This window comes from Procambarus clarkii, chromosome 48, assembly GCF_040958095.1.
Source record: "Procambarus clarkii isolate CNS0578487 chromosome 48, FALCON_Pclarkii_2.0, whole genome shotgun sequence".
Lineage (NCBI taxonomy): Eukaryota > Metazoa > Arthropoda > Malacostraca > Decapoda > Cambaridae > Procambarus > Procambarus clarkii.
Window position 1 is genome coordinate 29675907 of NC_091197.1, and position 19143 is coordinate 29695049.

At 44.2% G+C, this 19143-nt stretch overlaps 3 protein-coding genes across 3 annotated transcripts; all 3 read right to left on the bottom strand.

Annotated features, from left to right (window-relative positions):
- Window positions 1–559: 559 nt before the first annotated feature.
- Window positions 560–9191, bottom strand: LOC138351172 (fibroin heavy chain-like). Its single transcript, XM_069302811.1, has 11 exons — window positions 9117–9191; window positions 8419–8920; window positions 7314–8212; window positions 6656–7250; window positions 5609–6610; window positions 4673–5548; window positions 4260–4631; window positions 3109–4164; window positions 2551–3030; window positions 1597–2508; window positions 560–999 (listed from the first exon to the last, which is right to left on the bottom strand). The coding sequence occupies exons 1-11, from the start codon at window positions 9189–9191 to the stop codon at window positions 560–562; spliced, it is 7209 nt and encodes a 2402-aa protein (XP_069158912.1).
- A 133-nt stretch (window positions 9192–9324) lies between these two features.
- LOC123764885 (fibroin heavy chain-like) lies at window positions 9325–17520 on the bottom strand. Its single transcript, XM_069302812.1, has 12 exons — window positions 17121–17520; window positions 16725–17078; window positions 16364–16645; window positions 15825–16322; window positions 14961–15603; window positions 14549–14874; window positions 13025–13915; window positions 12698–12889; window positions 11511–12602; window positions 10857–11450; window positions 9945–10658; window positions 9325–9848 (listed from the first exon to the last, which is right to left on the bottom strand). Exons 1-12 carry the CDS (start codon window positions 17518–17520, stop codon window positions 9325–9327), a joined length of 6510 nt encoding a protein of 2169 aa, XP_069158913.1.
- Window positions 17521–17683: 163 nt separating this feature from the next.
- Window positions 17684–19135, bottom strand: LOC138351173 (putative per-hexamer repeat protein 5). Its single transcript, XM_069302813.1, has one exon. The coding sequence runs from the start codon at window positions 19133–19135 to the stop codon at window positions 17684–17686; it is 1452 nt and encodes a 483-aa protein (XP_069158914.1).
- Between the last annotated feature and the right edge of the window lie 8 nt (window positions 19136–19143).

Below are 19143 nucleotides of genomic sequence, written 5' to 3' on the forward strand. Positions count from 1 at the left end.
GCCAGGGAACAAAAACCACAGGAATTCCGAGACACTTGAATGCTTAGACTGTAGTGGAGAGCATAACATAAAATTAAAACAAGGTCCATCATACATGGCCAGCAACACAACCAGCAGGACCCTCTCCATACCCTCCACATTTATTATCAAGTCCAGGACCATTATCAAGTCCTGGACTATTACCAAGTCCTGGACCATTATCAAGTCCGGGACCACTATCAAGTCCTGGACCATTATCATGTCCTGGACCACTATCAAGTCATAAACCACTGTCAAGTCCTGGACCATTATCAAGTCCTGGTCAATATCAAGTCCAGGACCACTATCAAGTCCTGGAAAATTATCAAGTCCTGGAAAATTATCAAGTCCTGCACCATTATCAAGTCCTGGACCATTAACAAGTCCTGGACCATTATCAAGTTCTGGACCATTATCAAGTCCTGGACCATTATCAAGTCCTTGACCATTATCATGTCCTGGAACATTATCAAGTCCTGGACCACTGTCAAGTCCAGGACCATTATCAAGTCCTGGACCATTATCAAGTCCTGGACAATTATCAAGTCCCTGGACCATTATTATGTTCTGGACCACTGTCAAGTCTTCGACCACTATCATGTCCTGGGCCATTATCAAGTCCTGGATCACTGTCAAGTCCTGAACCACTGTCAAGTCCTGGACCATTATCAAGTCCTAGACCACTATCAACTCCTGGGCCATTATCAAGTCCTTTACCACTGTCAAGTCCTGAACCACTATCAAGTACTGGACCTTGATCAAGTCCTGGACCACTGTCAAGTCCTATACCACTATCAAGTCGAAGGCCATTATAAAGTCCTAGACCATTGTCAAGTCTTGGACCACTGTCAAATCCTGAACCATTATCAAATCCTGGACCACTATTAAGTCGTGGGCCATTATCAAGTCCTGGACCACTGTCAAGTCCTAGACCAATGTCAATTCCTCTACCATTATGAATTCCTGGACCAATGGTAACTCCTGGGCAATTATCAAGTCATGCACCACTGTCAATTCCTGAACCATTATCAAGTCCTGGACCACTATCAAGTCCTCTACCATTATCAAGTCCTGGACCAATATTAACTCCTGGGCCATTATAGAGTTCTGGACCACTGTCAAGTCCTGGACCATTATCAAGTCTTGGACCACTATCATGTACTATACCATTTTCAAGTCCTGGACCACTGTCAAGTCCTGAACCACTATCAAGTCGTGGGTTATTGTAAAGTCCTGTCTATTCCTGTCTGAGTCCTGGTCTATTCCTGAGCCATTATCAAGACCTGGACCACTGTCAAGTCCTGGACCATTATCAAGTCCTGGACCACTATCATGTACTGTACCATTTTCAAGTCCTGGTCCACTGTCAAGTCCTGGACCACTATCAAGTCGTGGGCCATTATAAAGTCCTAGACCACTGTCAAGTCCTGGACCCTCTGTCAAGTCCTGGATCATTATCAAGTCCTGGACCACTATCAAGTCGTGGGCCATAATCAAGTCCTGGACCACTGTCAAGTCCTGGACCACTATCAAGACCAGGACCATTATCAGGTACTGGACCATTATCAAATCCTGCACCATTATCAAGTCCTGGGCCATTATCAAGTCCTTGACCACTGTCAAGTCCTGGACCACTATCAAGTACTGAGTTATTATCAAGCCCTGGACCACTGTCAAGTACTGGACCACTATCAAATCCGAGACCATTATCAAGTCCTGGACCATTATCAAGTTTTTGACCATTATTAAGTCCTGGACCACTATCATGTCCAGGAACACTGTCAAGTCCTGGACCATTATCAAGTCCAGGACCATTATCAAGTCCTGGACCATTATCAAGTCCTTCACCATTATCAAGTTCTGGACCATTATCAAGACCTGGACCACTATCAAGTCCAGGACCACTGTCAAGTCCCGGACCACTATCAAGTTCTGGACCATTATCAAGTGCTGGATCACTATTAAGTCCTGAACTATTAACAAGTCCTGGACCATTATCATATCCTGGACCACTATTATATCCTGGTCCACTATCAAGTCCAGGACCATTATCAAGCCCTGGACCATTATCATATCCTGGACTATTATCAAATCCTGGAAAATTATCAAGTCCTACACCATAATCAAGTACTGGACCATTGTCAAGTCTTGGCCCATTATCAAGTCTTGGACCAATATCAAGACCTGAACCATTATCAAGTCCTGCGTCATTATCAAATCCTGGACCATTATCAACTCCTGGACCACTGTCAATTCCTGAACTATTCTCAAGTCCTGTACCACTGTGAAGTCCTGGACCATTATCAAGTCCTGGACCACTATCAAGTACTAGACCATTATCATGTCCTAGAACACTGTCAAGTCCTAGACCACTATCAAGTCGTGGGCCATTATAAAGTCCTGGACCACTGTCAAGTCCTGGACCACTGGCAAATCCTGGACCAATATCAAGTCCTGGACCACTATCAAGTCGTGGGCCATTATCAAGTCCTGCACCACTCTCAAGTCATAGACCACTGTCAAGTCCTCTACCATTATCAAGTCCTGGACCAATATTAACTCCTGGGCCATTATAAAGTCCTGCACCACTGTCAATTCCTGAACCATTATCAAGTTCTGGACCACTGTCATGTTCTCTACCATTATCAAGTCCTGGACCAATATTAACTCCTGGGCCATTATAAAGTCTTGGACCACTGTCAATTTCTGGGCCATTATCAATTCCTCGATCACTGTCAAGTCCTGGGCCACTGTCAAGTCCTGGACCATTATCAAGTCCAGGACCACTATCATGTACTGTACCATTTTCAAGTCCTGGACCACTGTCATGTCCTGGACCCCTATCAAGTCGTTGGCTGTTATTAAGTCCAGGACCACTGTCAGGTCCTGTACCGCGGTCAAGACCTGGACCATTATCAAGTCCTGGACCACTATCAAGTACTAGATCATTATCAAGTACTAGATCATTATAAATTCCTGGACCACTGTCAAGTCCTGGGCCATTATCAAGTCCTGAACCATTATCATGTCCTGGACCACTATCAAGTCATGAACCACTGTCAAGTCCTGTACTATTATCAAGTCCTGAACCATAATCAAGTCCTGGACCATTATCAAATCCTACACCACTGTCAAGTCCTGGACCAATATGAAGTCCTGGGCCATTATCAAGTCCTGGTCCTCTGTCAAGTACTGGACCACTATCATGTCCAGGACCATTATCAAGTCCTGGACCATTATCAAGACCAGAACCACTATCAAATCCTGGACCTTTATTAAGTCCAGGATCATTGTCAAATCCTGGACCACTATCAAGTCCTAGACCATTATCAAGTCCTGGACCACTATCAAGTCCTGAACTATTATCAAGTCTTGGACCATTATCATGTCCTGGACCACTATCATATCTTGGTCCACTATCAAGTCCAGGACCATTATCAAGCCCTGGACCATTATCAAATCCTTGACTATTATCAAATCCTGGACCATTATCAAGTCCTAGACCATTATCAAGTCCTGCACCACTGTCAAGTCCTAGACCATTATCAAGTTTTGGACCTATATCAAGTCCTGCGTCATTATCAAGTCCAGGACCATTATCAACTCCTGGACCACTGTCAATTCCTGAACCATTCTCAAGTCCTGCATCACTGTCAAGTTCTGGACCATTATGAAGTATTGGACAACTATCAAGTACTGGACCATCATCAAGTCCTGGACCACTGTCAAATCCTGGACCCCTATCAAGTCGTGGGCCACTATAAAGTCCTGGACCACTGTCTGGTCCTGGACCGCTGTCAAGACCTGGACCACTATCAAGTCCTGAACCATTATTAAGTCCAGGACCATTATCAAGTCCTGGACCTTTATCAAGTTCAGGACCACTGCCAAGTCCTGGACTACTATCAAGTCCAGGACCATTATCAATTAATGGACCACTGTCAAGTCCTGGACCACTATCAAGACCAGGACCATTATCAAGTACTGGACCATTATCACATCCTGTACCATTATCAAGTCCTGGGCCAGTATCAAGTCCTTGACCGCTGTCAAGTCCTGGACCACTATCAAGTACTGAGTTATTATCAAGCCCTGGACCACTGTCAAGTCCTGGACCACTATCAAATCCAAGACCATTATCAAGTCCTGGACCATTATCAAGTTTTTGACCATTATCAATCCTGGACCACTATCATGTCCAGGAACACTGTCAAGTCCTGGACCATTATCAAGTCCAGGACCATTATCAAGTCCTGGACCACTGTCAAGTCCTGGACCATTATCAAGTCCTTCACCATTATCAAGTCCTGGACCATTATCAAGACCTGGACCACAATCAAGTCCTGGACCTGTATCAAGTCCAGGACCACTGTGAAGTCCCGGACCACTATCAAGTTCTGGGACATTATCAAGTGCTGGATCACTATCAAGTCCTGAACTATTAACAAGTCCTGGACCATTATCATATCCTGGACCACTATCATATCCTGGACCACTATCATATCCTGGTCCACTATCAAGTCCAAGACCATTATCAAGCCCTGGACCATTATCATATCCTGGACTATTATCAAATCCTGGACCATTATCAAGTCCTAGACCATAATCAAGTCCTAGACCATTGTCAAGTCTTGGCCCATATCAAGTCTTTGACCAATATCAAGTCCTGAACCATTATCAAGTCCTGCGTCATTATCAAATCCAGGACCATTATCAACTCCTGGACCACTGTCAATTCCTGAACTATTCTCAAGTCCTGTAGCACTGTGAAGTCCTGGACCATTATCAAATCCTGGACCACTATCATGTACTAGACCATTATCAAGTCCTAGAACACTGTCAAGTCCTAGACCACTATCAAGTCGTGGGCCATTATAAAGTCCTGGACCACTGTCAAGTCTTGGAACACTGGCAAATCCTGGACCAATATCAAGTCCTGGACCACTATCAAGTCGTGGGCCATTATCAAGTCCTGCACCACTCTCAAGTCCTAGAACACTGTCAAGTCCTCTACCATTATCAAGTCCTAGACCAATATTAACTCCTGGGCCATTATAAAGTCCTGCACCACTGTCAATTCCTGAACCATTATTAAGTCCTGGACCACTGTCATGTACTCTACCATTATCAAGTCCTGGACCAATATTAACTCCTGGGCCATTATAAAGTCTTGGACCACTGTCTATTCCTGAACCGTTATCAAGACCTGGACCACTGTCAATTTCTGGGCCATTATCAATTCCTCGATCACTGTCAAGTCCTGGGCCACTGTCAAGTCCTGGACTATTATCAAGTCCAGGACCACTGTCATGTACTGTACCATTTTCAAGTCCTGGACCACTGTCATGTCCTGGACCCCTATCAAGTCGTTGGCTGTTATTAAGTCCAGGACCACTGTCAGGTCCTGTACCGCGGTCAAGACCTGGACCATTATCAAGTCCTGGACCACTATCAATTACTAGAACATTATCAAGTACTAGATCATTATAAATTCCTGGACCACTGTCAAGTCCTGGGCCATTATCAAGTCCTGAACCATTATCATGTTCTGGACCACTATCAAGTCATGAACCACAGTCAAGTCCTGTACTATTATCAAGTCCTGAACCATAATCAAGTCCTGGACCATTATCAAATCCTACACCACTGTCAAGTCCTGGACCAATATGAAGTCCTGGGCCATTATCAAGTCCTGGTCCTCTGTCAAGTACTGGACCACTATCATGTCCAGGACCATTATCAAGTCCTGGACCATTATCAAGACCAGAATCACTATCAAATCCTGGACCTTTATTAAGTCCAGGATCATTGTCAAATCCTGGACCACTATCAAGTCCTAGACCATTATCAGGTCCTGGACCACTATCAAGTCCTGAACTATTATCAAGTCTTGGACCATTATCATGTCCTGGACCACTATCATATCTTGGTCTACTATCAAGTCCAGGACCATTATCAAGCCCTGGACCATTATCAAATCCTTGACTATTATCAAATCCTGGACCATTATCAAGTCCTAGACCATTATCAAGTCCTGGACCACTGTCAAGTCCTAGACCATTATCAAGTCTTGGACCTATATCAAGTCCTACGTCATTATCAAGACCAGGACCATTATCAACTCCTGGACCACTGTCAATTCCTGAACCATTCTCAAGTCCTGCATCACTGTCAAGTTCTGGACCATTATGAAGTATTGGACAACTATCAAGTACTGGACCATCATCAAGTCCTGGACCACTGTCAAATCCTGGACCCCTATCAAGTCGTGGGCCACTATAAAGTCCTGGACCACTGTCTGGTCCTGGACCGCTGTCAAGACCTGGACCACTATCAAGTCCTGAACCATTAGTAAGTCCTGGACCATTATCATGTCCTGGACCACTATCATGTTTTGGTCTACTATCAAGTCCAGGACCATTATCAAGTCCTGGACCTCTATCAAGTCCTGAACCGTTATATATTCCTGGACCCTTATCAAGACCTGGACAACTATCAAGTCCTGGACCTTTATCAAGTCCAGGACCACTGCCAAGTCCTGGACTACTATCAAGTCCAGGACCATTATCAATTAATGGAACACTGTCAAGTCCTGGACCATTATCATGTCCTAGACCACTATCAAATCATGAACCACTGACAAGTCCTGGACTATTATCAAGTCCTAAACCATAATCATGTCCTGGACCAATATCAAATCCTACATCACTGTCAATTCCTGGACCACTATCAAGTCGTAGGCCATTATCAAGTCCTGGACCACTGTCAAGAATTAGACCACTATCATGTCCAGGACCATTATCAAGTCCTGAACCATTATCAAGACCTGGACCACTATCAAGTCTTGGACTTTTATCAAGTCCAGCACCACTGTCAAGTCCTGGACCACTATCAAGTCTTGGACCATTATCAAGTCCTGGACCACTATCAAGTCCTGAAATATTATCAAGTCCTGGACCACTATCATGTCCTGGATCACTATCATATCCTGGTCCACGATCAAGTCCAGGACCATTATCAAGCCCTGGACCATTATCAAATCCTGGACAATTATCATATCCTGGGCCATTATCAAGTCCTTGTTCTTTATCAAGTCCTGGGCCACTGTCAAGTCCTGGACCATTATCAAGTCTTGGACCTATATCAAGTCTTGAACCATTAGCAAGTCCTTCGTCATTATTAGGTCCTGGACCATTATCAACTCCAGGACCACTGTCAATTCCTGAACCATTCTCAAGATTTGTACCACTGTCAAGTCATGGACCATAATCAAGTCCTGGACCACTATCAAGTACTGGACCATTATCAAGTCCTAGAACACTGTCAAGTCCTGGACCACTATCAAGTCGTGGGCCATTATAAAGTCCTGGACCACTGTCATGTCCTGGCCCACTGTCAAATCCTGGACCATTCTCAAGTCCTGGACCACTATCAAGTCGTGGGTCATTATCAAGTCCTGGACAACTGTCAAATCCTAGACCACTGTCAAGTCCTCTACCAATATCAAGTACTGGACCAATAATAACTCCTGGGCCATTATCAAGTCCTGGACCACTGTCATATTCTCTACCATTATCAAGTCCTGGACCAATATTAACTCCTGGGCCATTATAGAGTCCTGGACCATTGTCTATTCCTGAACCACTATCAAGACCTGGACCACTGTCAGGTTCTGGGCCATTATCAATTCCTCGACCATTTTCAAGTCCTGGACCATTATCAAGTCCTGGACCCCTATCATGTACTGTACTATTTTCAAGTACTGGACCAATGTCAAGTCCTGGACCACTATCATGTCGTGGGCCATTATAAAGTCCTGGACCACTGTCAAGTCCTGGACCGCTGTCAATTCCTGAACTACTATTAAGTCCAGGGACATTATCAAGTACTGGACCATTATCAAGTTCTGTACCATTATCAAGTCTTGGGCCATTATCAAGTCCTTGACCACTGTCAGGTAATGGACCACTATCAAGTACTGAGACATTATCAAGTCCTGCACCACTGTCAGGTCCTCGACCACTACCAAATTCAAGACCATTATCAAGTCCTGGACCATTATCAAGTCCTTGCCTGTTATCAAGTCCTGGACCACTATCATGTCTTAGACATTTGTCAAGTCCAGAATCACTATCAAGTCCTGGACCATTATCAAGTCTTGGACCACTATCAAGTCCTTGACCATTATCAAGTCCTGGACCATTATTATGTCCTGGACCACTATCAAGTCCTGGACCTCTGTCAAGTCCTGGACCATTATCATGTCCTGGACCATTATCAAGTCCTGGACCATTATCAAGTCCTAAACCACTGTCAAGTCCTGGACCACTATCAAGTCCTGAACCATTATTAGTCCTGGACCATTATCATGTCCTGGACCACTATGATGTAATGGCCCACTATCAAGTCCAGGACCATTATCAAGCCTTGGACCATTATCATGTGCAGGACTAATATCAAATCCTGGTCCATTATCTAGTCCTCGACCATTATCAAGTGCTGGATCACTGTCAAGTCCTGCACCATTATCAAGTCCTAGACTTCTATCAAGTCCTGAACCATTATCAAGTCCTGGAGTATTATTAAGACCTGGACCACTATCAGGTCCTTGACCATTATCAAGTCCTGAACCATTATCAAGTCCTGGACCATTATAAAGTCTTGGACCACTGTCTATTCCTGAACCACTATCATGTTCTGGACCACTGTCATGTTCTCTACAATTATCAAGTCCTGGACCAATATTAACTCCTGGGCATTTATAAAGTCTTGGACCACTGTCTATTCCTGAACCATTATCAAGACCTGGACCACTGTCAATTTCTGGGCCATTATCAATTCCTCGATCACTGTCAAGTCTCTGACCACTGTCAAGTCCTGGATCTTTATCAAGTCCGGACCACTATCATGTACTGTACCATTTTCAAGTCCTGGACCACTGTCAAATTCTGGACCCCTATCAAGTCGTGGGCCATTATAAAGTCCTGGACCACTGTCAGGTCCTGTACCGCGGTCAAGACCTGGACCATTATCAAGTCCTGGACCACTATAAAGTACTAGATCATTATCAAGTACTAGATCATTATCAAGTCCAGTACCATTATCAAGTCCTGGTCAATTATCAATTCCTTGACCACTGTCAAGTCCTGGACCTCTATCAAGTACTGAGCCATTATCAGGTCCTGGACCACTGTCAAGTCCTGGACCACTATCAAACCCAAAACCATTATCAAGTCCTGGACCATTATCAAGTCCTTGACCATTATCAAGTCCTGGAACACTATCATGTCCTGAACAACTGTCAAGTCAGGGATCACTATCAAGTCTTGGACCATTATCAAGTCCTGGACCACTATCGAGTAATGGACTATGATCAAGTCCTTTACCATTATCAAGTCCTGGACTATTACCAAGGCCTGGACCATTATCAAATCCTGGAAAACTATCAAGTCCTGGACCATTATCATGTCCTGGACCACAGTCAAGTCCTGGACAATTATCAAGTCCTAAACCATTATCAAATCCTGGACCATTATCTAGTCCTGGGCCACTATCAAGTCCAGGACCATTATAAATTCCTGGACCACTGTCAAGTCCTGGGCTATTATCAAGTCCTGGACCATTATCATGTCCGGGACCACTATCAAGTCCTGGACTATTATCATGTCCTGGACCACTATCAAGTGATGAACCACTGTCAAGTCCTGCACTCTTATCAAGTCCTGAACCATAATCAAGTCCTGGACCAATATCAAATCCTACACCACTGTCAAGTCCTGGACCACTATCAAGCCCTGGGTCATTATCAAATCCTGGTCCACTGTCAAGTACTGGACCACAATCATGTCCAGGACCATTATCAAGTCCTGGACCATTATCAAGACCTGGACCACTATCAAATCCTGGACCTTTATCAAGTCCAGGACCACTGTCAAGTCCTGGACCACTATCAAGTCCTAGACCATTATCAAGACCTGGACCACTATCAAGTCCTGAACTATTATCAAGTCTTGGACCATTATCATGTCCTGGACCACTATCATATCTTGGTCCACTATCAAGTCCAGGACCATTATCAAGCTCTGGATCATTATCAAATCCTTGACTATTATTAAATCCTGGACCATTATCAAGTCCTAGACCATTATAAAGTTCTAGACAACTGTCAAGACCTGGACCATTATCAAGTCTTGGACCAATATCAAGTCCTGCGTCATTATTATGTCCAGGACCATTATCAACTCCTGGACCACTGTCAATTCCTGAACCATTCTCAAGTCCTGCACCACTGTCAAGTTCTGGACCATTATGAAGTATTGGACAACTATCAAGTACTGGACCATTATCAAGTCCTGGACCACTGTCAAATCCTGGACCCCTATCAAGTCGTGGGCCACTATTAAGTCCTGGACCACTGTCTGGTCCTGGACCGCTGTCAAGACCTGGACCACTATCAAGTCCTGAACCATTATTAAGTCCTGGACCATTATCATGTCCTGGACCACTATCATGTCCTGGTCTACTATCAAGTTTATGACCATTATCAAACCCTGGACCATTATCAAGTCCTGGACTATTAACATATCCTGGACCATTATCAAGTCCTAGACCATTATCAAGTCCTGGACCTCTATCAAGTCCTGAACCGTTATATAGTCCTAGACCATTATCAAGACCTGGACCACTATCAAGTCCTGGACCTTTATCAAGTCCAGGACCACTGTCAAGTCCTGGACTACTATCAAGTCAAGGACCATTATCAATTCTTGGAACACTGTCTAGTCCTACACCATTATCATGTCCTAGACCATTTTCAAATCATGAACCACTGACAATACCTGGACTATTATCAATTCCTAAACCATAATAAAGTCCTGGACCAATATCAAATCCTACACCACTGTCTATTCCTGGACCACTATTAAGTCCTGGGCCATTATCAAGTCCAGGACCACTGTCAAGTACTGGACCACTATCATGTCCAGGACCATTATCAAGTCCTGAACCATTATCAAGACCTGGACCACAATCAAGTCGTGGACTTTTATGAAGTCCAGGACCACTGTCAAGTCCTGGACCACTATCAAGTCTTGGACCATTATCAAGTCCTGGACCACTATCAATTCCTGAACTATTATCAAGTCCTGGACCACTATCATGTCCTGGATCACTATCATATCCTGGTCCACTATCAAGTCCACGACCATTATCAAGCCCTGGACCAATATCAAATACTGGACAATTATCATATCCTGGACCATTATCAATTCCTTGTCCAATATTAGCTCCTGGACCACTGTCAAGTCCTGGACCATTATCAAGTCTTGGAGCTATATCAAGTCCTGAACCATTATCAAGTCCTGCGTCATTATTAGGTCCTGGACCATTATCAACTCCTGGACCACTGTCTGTTCCTGAACCATTCTCAAGATCTGTACCACTGTCAAGTCATGGACCATAATCAAGTCCTGGACCACTATCAAGTACTGGACCATTATCAAGTCCTGGAACACTGTCAAGTCCTGGACCACTATCAAGTCGTGGGCCATTATAAAGTCCTGGACCACTGTCAAGTCCTGGCCCACTGTCAAATCCTGGACCATTATCAAGTCCTGGACCACTATCAAGTCGTGGGCCATTATCAAGTCCTGGACCACTGTCAAGTCCTAGACCACTGTCAAGTCCTCTACCAATATCAAGTCCTGGACCAATAATAACTTCTGGGCCATTATCAAGTCCTGGACCACTGTCATATTCTCTACCATTATCAAGTTCTGGACCAATATTAACTCCTGGGCCATTATAGAGTCCTGGACCACTGTCTATTCTTGAACCATTATCAAGACCTGAACCACTGTCAAGTTCTGGGTTATTGTCAATTCCTCGACCATTTTCAAGTCCTGGACCATTATCAAGTCCTGGACCCCTATCATGTACTGTACTATTTTCAAGTACTGGACCAATGTCAAGTCCTGGACCACTATCAAGTCGTGGGCCATTATAAAGTCCTGGACCACTGTCAAGTCCTGGACCACTGTCAAGTCCTTGACCGCTGTCAATTCCTGAACCACTATCAAGTCCAGGGACATTATCATGTACTGGACTATTATCAAGTCCTGTACCATTATCAAGTCTTGGGCCAAAATCAAGTCCTTGACCACTGTCAAGTCCTGGACCACTATCAAGTACTGAGATATTATCAAGTCCTGCACTACTGTCAGGTCCTCGACCACTACCAAATCCAAGACCATTATCAAGTCCTGGACCATTATCAAGTCCTTGACTGTTATCAAGTCCAGGACCACTATCATGTCCTAGACAATTGTCAAGTCCAGAATCACTATCAAGTCCTGGACCATTATCAAGTCTTGGACCACTATCAAGTCCTTGACCATTATCAAGTCCTGGACCATTATCAAGTCCTGGACCAATATCAAGTCCTGGACAATTATTATGTCCTGAACCAATATCAAGTCCTGGACCTCTGTCAGGTCCTGGACCATTACCATATCCTGGACCATTATCAAGTCTTGGGCCATTATCAAGTCCTACACCACTGTCAAGTCCTGGACCACTATCAAGTCCTGAACCATTATTAGTCTTGGAACATTATCATGTCATGGACCACTATGATGTAATGGTCCACTATCAAGTCCAGGACCATTATCAAGCCTTGGACCATTATCATGTCCTGGACTAATATCAAATATTGGACCATTATCAAGTCCTTGACCATTATGAAGTCCTGGATCACTGTCAAGTCCTGCACCATTATCAAGTCCTAGACTTCTATCAAGTCCTGAACCATTATTAAGTCCTGGACCAATATTAAGACCTGGACCACTATCAGGTCCTTGACCATTATCAAGTCCTGGACCATTATCAAGTCCTGGACCACTATCAAGTCAAGGACCATTATCAATTCCTGGACCACTGTCAAGTCCTGGACCATTATCAAGTCCTGGACCATTATCAAGTCCTGGACCACTATCAAGTCATGAACCACTGTCAAGTCCTGGACTATTATCTAGTCCTGAACCATAATCAATTCCTTGACCAATATCAAATCTTACACAACTGTTAAGTCCTGGACCACTATCAAGTCCTGAGCCATTATCAAGTCCTGGACCACTGTCAAGCACTGGACCACTATCATGTCCAGGACCATTATGAAGTACTGGACCATTATCAAGACCTGGACTACTATCAAGTTCTGGACCATTATCAAGTTCTGGACCATTATCAAGTGCTGGATAACAATCAAGTCCTGAACTATTAACAAGTCCTGGACCATTATCATATACTGGACCACTATCATATCTTGGTCCACTATCAAGTCCAGGACCATTCTCAACCTCTGGACCATTATCATATCCTGGATTATTATAAAATTCTGGACCATTATCAAGTCCTAGTCTATAATCAAGTCCTGGACCATTGTCAATTCTTGGACCATTATCAAGTCTTGGACCAGTATCAAGTCCTGACCCATTATCAATTCCTGCGTCATCATCAAATCCTGGAGCATTATCAACTAATGGGCCACTGTCAATTCCTGAACTATTCTCAAGTCCTGTACCACTGTCAAGTCCTGGACCATTATCAAGTCCTGGACCACTATCAAGTACTAGACCATTGTCAAGTCCTAGAACACTGTCAAGTCCAAGACCACTATCAAGTCGTGGGCCATTATAAAGTCCTGGACCACTGTCAAGTCCTGGATCACTGGCAAATCCTGGACCAATATCAAGTCGTGGACCACTATCAAGTCGTGGGCCATAATCAAGTCCTGGACCATTCTCAAGTCCTAGACCACTGTCAAGTCCTCTACCATTAAAAAGTCCTGGACCAATATTAACTCCTGGGCCATTATAAAGTCCTGCACCACTGTCAATTCCTGAACCATTATTAAGTTCTGGACCACTGTCATGTTTTCAACCATTATGAAGACCTGGACCAATATTAACTCCTGGGCCATTATAAAGTCTTGGACCACTGTCTATTCCTGAACCATTATCAAGACCTGGACCACTGTCAATTTCTGGGCCATTATCAATTCCTCGATCACTGTCAAGTCCCGGACCACTGTCAAGTCCTTGACCATTATCAAGTCCAGGAACACTATCATGTACTGTACCATTTTCAAGTCCTGGACCACTGTCAAGTCCTGGACCCCTATCAAGTCGTGGCCATTATAAAGTCCTGGACCACTGTCAGGTTCTGGACCGCAGTCAAGACCTGGATCATTATTTAGTCCTGGCCACTATCAAGTCGTGGGCCCTTATCAAGTCCTTTCCCACTGTCAAGGCCTGGACCACTATCAAGTCCAGGACCATTATCAAGTACTGGATCAATATCAAGTCCAGTACCATTATCAAGTCCTGGTCAATTATCAAGTCTTTACCACTGTCAAGTCCTGGATCTCTATCAAGTACTGAGCCATTATCAAGTCCTGGACCACTGTCAAGCCCTGGACCACTATCAAATCCAAGACCATTATCAAGTCCTGGACCATCATCAAGTCCTTAACCATTATCAAGTCCTGGAACACTATCATGTCCTGGACAACTGTCAAGTCCAGGATCACTATCAAGTCTTGGACCATTATCAAGTCCTGGACCACTATCAAGTCCTGGACTATGATCAAGTAGTTTACCATTATCAAGTCCTGGACCATTACCAAGTCCTAGACCATTATCAAATCCAGGAAAACTATCAAGTCCTGGACCATTATCATGTCCTGGACCACAGTCAAGTCCTGGACCACTATCAAGTCCAGGACCATTATAAATTCCTGGACCACTGTCAAGTCCTGGGCCATTATGAAGTCCTGGACTATTATCATGTCTTGGACCACTATCAAGTCATGAACCACCGTCAAGTCCTGCACTATTATCAAGTCCTGAACCATAATCAAGTCCTGGACCTATATCAAATCCTACACCACTGTAAAGTCCTGGACCACTATCAAGTCCTGGGCCATTATCAAGACCTGGTCCACTGTCAAGTCCTGGATCACTATCAAGTCGTGGGCCATTATAAAGTCCTGGACCACTGTCAAGTCCTGGCCCACTGTCAAATCCTGGACCATTATCAAGTCCTGGACCACTATCAAGTCCAGGCCATTATCAAGTCCTGGACCGCTGTCAAGTCCTAGACCACTGTCAAGTCCTCTACCAATATCAAGTCCTGGACCAATAATAACTCCTGGGCCATTATCAAGTCCTGGACCACTGTCATAATCTCTACTATTACCAAGTCCTGGACCAATATTAACTCCTGGGCCATTATAGAGTCCGGGACCACTGTATATTCCTGAACCATTATTAAGACCTGGACCACTGTCAAGTTCTGGGCCATTATCAATTCCTCGACCATTTTCAATTCCTGGACCATTATCAAATCTTGGACCACTATCAAGTCCTGGACCTTTATCAAGTCCTGGAGCACTATCAAGTCCAGGACCATTATCAAGTACTGGACCATTAACAAGTCCTGTACCATTATCAAGTCCTGGGCAATTATCAAGTCCTTGACCACTGTCAAGTCCTGGACCACTATCAAGTACCGAGCCATTATCAAGTCCTGGACCACTGTCAAACCTGGACCACTATCAAATCCAAGACAATTATCATGTCCTGGATTATTATCAAGTCCTTGACCATTATCAAGTCCTGGAACACTATCATGTCCTGAATAACTATCAAGTCCAGGATCACTATCAAGTCCTGATCCAGTATCAAGTCCTGATCCAGTATCAATTCCTAGACTAGTATCAAGTCCTGAACTATTATCAAGTCCTTAACCATTATCAAGTCCTGGACCATTATGATGTCCTGCACCACTATCAAGTCCTGGACCACTGTCAAGTCCTGGACCAATATCAAGTCCTGGACCTTTATCAAGTCTTGGACCATTTTCATGTCCTAAACCACTGTCAAGTCCTGGACCACTATCAAGTCCTAGGTCATTATCAAGTCCTGGTTCACTGTCAAATACTGGACCACTATCAAGTAGAGGACCATTATCAAGTACTGGATCATTATCAAGTCCTGGACTACTATCAAGTCCTGTACCTTTATCAAGTCCAGGACCACTGTCTAGTCCTGGACCTCTATCAAGTCCAGGACCATTATCAATTCCTGGACCACAGTCAAGTCCTATACCATTATCAAGTCCTGGACCATTAACAAGTCCTGGAACACTGTCTCTTCCTGAACCATTATCAAGACCTGGACCACTGTCAAGTTCTGAAAAATTATCAATTCCTCGACCACTGTCAAGTCCTGGACGACTGTCAAGTCCTGGACCATTATCAAGTGCAGGATACTATCATGTACTGTACCATTTTCAAGTCCTGGACCACTGTCAAGTCCTGGACCCCTATCAATTCGTGGGATATTATAATGTCCTGGACCACTGTCAAGTACTGAACCACTATCATGTCCAAGACCATTATCAAGTCCAGGACCACTGTCAGGTCCTAGACAACTATCAAGTCCTGGACCATTATCAAGTCCTGGACCACTATCAAGTCCTGAACTATTATCAAGTCCTGGACCTTTATCATGTCCTGGACCACTATCATATTCTGGTCCAATATCAAGTCCAGGACCATTATCAAATCCTGAACCAATATCAAGTCATGCGTCATTATCAACTCCTGGACCACTGTCAATTCCTAAAACCATTCTCAAGTCCTGTACCACTGTCAAGTCCAGGACCACTATCAAATCCAAGACCATTATCAAGTCCTGGACCATTATCAAGTCGTTGACCATTATCAATTCCTGGAACTCTATAATGTCCTGGACAACTGTCAAGTCCAGGATCACTATCAAATAAAGAACCATTATCAAGTCCTGGACCACAATCAAGTCCTGGACCATTATCAAGTCCTAGAATACTATCAAGTCCTGCACTATTATCAAGTCCTGGACCATTATGAAGTCCTGGATCACTGTCAAGTACTGGACCATTATCAAATCCTAGACTATTATCAAATCCTGGACCATTATCAAGTCCTAGACCATTTTCAAGTCCAGGACCACTGTCAAGTTCTGGACCATTATCAAGTCATGGACCTATATCAAATCCTGAACCAATATCAAGTCCTGCGTCATTATCAAGTCTTGGACCATTATCAACTCCTAGACCACTGTCAATTCCTGACCCATTCTCAAGTCCTGTACCACTGTCAAGTCCTAAACCATAATCAAGTCCTGGACCACTATCAAGTATTGGACCAGTATCAAGTCCTGGACCACTGTCAAGTCCTGGACCACTATCAAGTCGTGGGCCATTATAAAGTCCTGGACCACTGTCTATTCCTGAACCATTATCAAGACCTGGACCACTGTCAAGTTCTGGTCCATTATCAATTCCTCGACCACTGTCAAGTCTTGGACCACTGTCAAGTCCTGGACCATTATAAAGTCCAGGACCACTATCATGTACTGTACCATTTTCATTTCCTGGACTACTGTTAAATCCTGGACCCATATCAAGTAGTGGGCCATTATAAAGTCCTGGACCACTGTCAGATCCTGGACCTCTGTCAAGACCTGGACCATTATCAAATCCTGGACCACTGTCAAGTCGTGGGCCATTATCAAGTCCTTTATCACTGTCAAGTCCTGGACCACTATCAAGTCCAGGACCATTGTCAAGTACTGGATACTATCAAGTCCTGTATTATATCAAGTCCTGTACCATTATCAAGTCCTGGGCCATAATCAAGTCCTAGACCACTGTCAAGTCCTGGACCACTCTCAAGTACTGAGCCGTTATCAAGTCCTGGAACACTGTCAAGTCCTGGACCACTATCAAATCCAAGACCATTATCAAGTCCTGGACTATTATCAAGTCCTTGACCATTATCAAGTCCTGGAGTTCTATCATGTCCTGGACAACTGTCAAGTCCAGGATCACTATCAAGTCCTGGACCATTATCAAGTCGTGTACCACTATCAAGTCTTGGACCATTATCATGTCCTGGACCACTATCAAGTCCTGAACTATTATCAAGTCCTGGACCATTAGCATGTCCTGGACCACTATCATATCCTGGTCCACTGTCAAGTCCAGGACCATTATCAAGCCATGGATCATTATCAAATCCTGGACTATTATCAAATCCTGGACCATTATCAAGTTCTAGACCATTTTCTAGTCCTGGACCACTGTCAAGTCCTGGACCATTATCAAGTCGTGGACCAATATAAAATCCTGAACCAATATCAAGTCCTGCGTCATTATCAATTCCTGGACCATTATCAACTCCTGGACCACTATCAAGTACTGGACTATTATCAAGTCCTGGACCACTGTCAAGTCCTGGACCACTATCAAGTCGTGGGCCATTATAATGTCCTGGAGCGCTGTCAAGTCCTAGACCACTGTCAAATCCTGGACCATTATCAAGTCCTGGACCACTATCAAGTCTTGGGTCATTATCAAGTCCTGGACCACTGTCAAGTCCTAAACCACTGTCAAGTCCTCTACCATTATCAAGTCCTGCACCACTGTCAAGTACTGGACCACTATCATGTCCAGGACCATTATCAAGTCCTGGACCATTATTAAGACCTGGACCACTTTCAAGTCCTGGACCTTTATCATGTCCAGGACCACTATCATATCCTGGTCCACTATCAAGTTCAGGACCATTATCAAACCCTGGACCATTATCAAATCCTGGACTATTATCAAATCCTGGACCATTATCAAGTCCTTGGCCATTATCAAGTCCTGGACCACTGTCAAGTCCTGGACCATTATCAAGTCTTGGACCTATATCAAGTCCTGAACCATTATCAATTCCTGCGTCATTATCAAGTCCTGGACCATTATCAACACCTGGACCTATGTCAATTCCTAAACCATTCTCAAGTCCTGTACCACAGTCAAGTCCTGGACCATTATCAAGTCCTGGACCACTATCAAGTACTGGACCATTATCAAGTCCTGGAACACTGTCAAGTCCTGGACCACTATCAAGTCGTGGGCCATTATAAAGTCCTGGACCACTGTCAAGTCCTCTACCATTATTAAGTCCTGAACCAGTATTATTTCCTGGGCCATTATTGAGTCCTGGACCACTCTCTTCTTGAACCATTATCATGT